The 3,534-nt window shown below is 38.4% G+C and overlaps 1 protein-coding gene across 1 annotated transcript; it reads left to right on the top strand.

Annotated features, from left to right (window-relative positions):
• The first annotated feature begins 605 nt into the window (after positions 1 to 605).
• LOC129687364 (vomeronasal type-1 receptor 4-like) lies at positions 606 to 1,523 on the top strand. The gene has a single exon (XM_055621706.1). The coding sequence runs from the start codon at positions 612 to 614 to the stop codon at positions 1,521 to 1,523; it is 912 nt and encodes a 303-aa protein (XP_055477681.1). The 5' UTR covers positions 606 to 611.
• Positions 1,524 to 3,534: the final 2,011 nt, after the last annotated feature.

Genomic DNA, 3,534 nt, shown 5'->3' with positions numbered 1-3,534 from the left:
TTTTCAGAAATAGTTTGTATTCCATTACTATGATGTGTAGCCTAAATGTATATCAAAACTAGATTGTTTATTTTGGGTAACATTCTTCAGTAATATTGTTTTATATAAAAATATAAATTTAAATTTCTATTATATATTTTAAAGTTATGCTTATTTCATTTCAGGCATGCAGTGAGACAAAGTAGAATGGAGGGCATTCAATCCATAACAGTCTCTCAAAAAATATTTCTTTTCATAGTTTTATAACATGAGGAAAGACTTTGAATTCTAATAAAGTAAAAATTTTCTCCTATGTATAAATATCACGTGTAAATATGCTATGCCTGTAGTGTGATAAAATGTGTGTCATATTGTTGAGCAACAAAGATAAAGTTGCATCACACACAGAGTTTCATCATGAGGCAAGAGAACGTAAAATAAGTGTAAAATTGATATTTTGGATTAATGTCTATGCAGTGTTTTCCAGTTGTAGCTCCTGTAGGGTGATAAAATAGTGTTGTACTTCTTGGGAAAAGAAAAGACTCCAAATCACTAGAAAAGCACAGAGAATTGAGAATACTCTAGAGACAACAGCATTGAAACTTACTACGTGGTTCAAAGAAGCCTTGGCCATGTTGTCTCAGAATGATGCCCTCAAAACCAGGGAGGAGGTGGTTCTTCAGATGCTTTTGCTTTGCCAGGTTGGGGTTGGCACTGTGGCCAACTTTCTTCTGTTTGTGAATAATTTCTCTCCAGTCTTGAATCACTCTCAACTGAGACCCATACACATCATTCTGGCCAACTTAGCTGTGGCCTGTGTCTTGATTCTCTTCCTTTTGGGATACCTAAACATTATGACTGTTTTTGTTCCAAGGAAGTCCCCGTCTGACCTCACATGTAAACTTGTCTACTTCTTATACCTGGTTGTCAGAGGCACAAACTTGTGCTCAACCTGTGTTTTGAGCACCTATCAGTTTGTCACTCTTGTTCCTGGTAACTGGGTTAGAGAGATACTCAGAGAAAGATCTCCTAAGGTGGTGCGTTATTCTTGTTACAGTTGTTGGTTGTTCAGTATCATAAATAATGTCTACATTCCAATGAAAGTCACTGGTCCACAGAAGAAAGTCAATGACTCTGACTCTAAAAGCAAGTGGGTCTGCTCCACCTCTGGTTTCAGGATAGGCATGGGCTTCTTGCGTTTTGCTTATGACATCATATTCATCAGTATCATGGTCTGGACCAGTGTCTCCATGGTGATTCTTCTGAAAAGACACCACCAGAGACTGCAGCATATCCACACCTCCAGGCTGGATAACAGAGGCAATGCTGAGACCAGAGCCTCTCACACCATACTGATGGTGGTGATCACATTTGTGAGCTTTTACCTTCTAGACTGTATCTGTACTTTCCTTCATATTTCCTTTGTGGACTCTCCTCTTTGGTTGAGGGAGGTCAAAGAGGTTTTAGCTGCAAGCTTCCCCACCATTTCTCCATTGATCTTTAGGAATCCTAAGGATTCTTGTTTTTTGCTCTCCAGGTACTGAAAATCACAGTTAAACTGACAAAAAGAGAAAATAGTTTTCCTGACAGACACCAATATTCTGTTCTAAAAAAATATGTTGAATATCTTTCTTTATGAATCATGCATGGTGGCTCACTTCTGCTATCTCAGCACAGTGGATGTTGTGGGAGGGTAGATTACCATGAACTTTAAAGCACCTCAAGGTGCTAGACAAGGATGACCACCTGACTGTGAGGCAGAGAAACTGGCTTGTTCTTCCCTGATCCCCGAGGAAAAAAAAAACAGGGAAAAAGAAGAAAGCCAGTCATCACAAAAATGAAACTATTTTAGGAAATAAGTGCTTTATTCTTGATGTGTTAGAGGATCAAATAGACACCAAAAGTAGAATGTCTTAAAAATGTTTTCCTTTTACTACTGAGTGCATTCAAACAAAATCATTCTAATTATTTGGAAGATTTCTAAAAATGTTTCCTCACATGCATGAGACTAATAACCCATATGTAAATGGGAATTGGAAGACAGAAATTTTAGTTGTAAACAGGGAAATTTGCTTGTCTGAGAGCAGCATAAGTTTCCTGAACAATAAATGATGTTATCCTCTGTCTTGTGCTTTATGTCCACATATGTTACTCCCTAATGTTGGCATGTTTACTAGGAAAAATATTATGCAGTGACAGATTGTTTCTAGGATATCTAGGTTCATTGACTTTGCCAAAGAAAGTCTTCCTATACTTTAGAATATCGGCAAAAGCATAGGAGTTTATTTTCTTGGGCTTTCATATGAGTTTTTATGTTTCATCATTGAAAATCAAAACTAACTCCAACTTTTCCATTAGACCTATTTGTCTTTGCCTATTTATTCTGCCTTCTTCCTGAATGTCTTTTTGTATCGTCTTATTTGCACACAAAATAGAACTTCCAATACTATAATTTTTTTTTTTTTGTGCAAAGGCTTTCCCACTCTGGTTACATTCATAAGGTTTCTTTCCAGTATGTGTTCTTTTATGGTTTAACAGAGCACTGTTTTCTGCAAAGGCTTTACCACACTGGTTACATTCATAAGGTTTCTCTCCAGTGTGTGTGTTCTTTTTTTTTTTTTTCCTGGATTTCTTTTTTTTTTTAATTTTATTTTTTTTCTTATCAGTTACATTTTATTAACTCTGTATCCAAGCCGTGTCCCGATCCCTCATTCCCTCCCAGTCCCTCCCTCCCTCCCTCTTCTCCACCTTGCCCCTTTCCAAGTCCACTGATAGGGGGGACCTCCTCCCCATTCATCTGATCCTGTTTTATCAGGTATCTTCAGGACTGGCTGCAAAGCTCTCCTCTGTGGCCTAACAGGACTGCTCCTCCCTTAGGGGGTGGGGAGGCCAAAGAGCCAGTCATTGAGTTCCTGTTAGAAATAGTCCTTGTTCCCCTCATTATGGGAAACCAATTGGTTACTGAGCTACCACAGGCTACATCTGAGCAGAGGTTCTAAGTTATATCCATACATGGTCCTTGGTTGCATGTCAGCCTTAGAAAAGACCCTGTGACCACATATATTTGGTCCTTGTGGAGCTCCTATCCTTTCCCCATCAGACCAACTCCCCTTCTTTCTTATGATTCCCTGTACTCTGCCAAAGGTTTGGTCAGGAGTCTTTGCTTTGAAAACACTACAAGTTAGAGTCTTTCAAATGCGCTCAGTAGACTCCTGTCAATGTTCAATGTGCATCCCCTCTGTCTTTCAACACGAGGATTGATAATCTTACCCCATGTCTGCTCTCTTGATTATCTTTCTTAGGTGTATAGATTTCATTATGTTTATCATATCTTATAGGTCTATATAAGTGAGTATATACTGTGTTTGTCTTTCTCCTTCTGGGATATTTCACTCAGGATGATCTTTTCTAGATCCCACCATTTGCCTGCAAATTTCATGATTTCCTCCTTTTTGATTGCTGAGTAGTATTCCATTGTGTAAAAATACCACAATTTCTGTACCCATTCATCCGTTGATGGACATATGGGTTGTTTCCAGGTTCTGGCTATTACAA

Source organism: Psammomys obesus, unplaced genomic scaffold (genome assembly GCF_907164565.1).
Source record: "Psammomys obesus unplaced genomic scaffold, mPsaObe1.curated_primary_1811, whole genome shotgun sequence".
NCBI lineage: Eukaryota > Metazoa > Chordata > Mammalia > Rodentia > Muridae > Psammomys > Psammomys obesus.
Note: the sequence above shows the minus strand (reverse complement) of the source record. Positions and strands in the feature narration are given on the sequence as shown.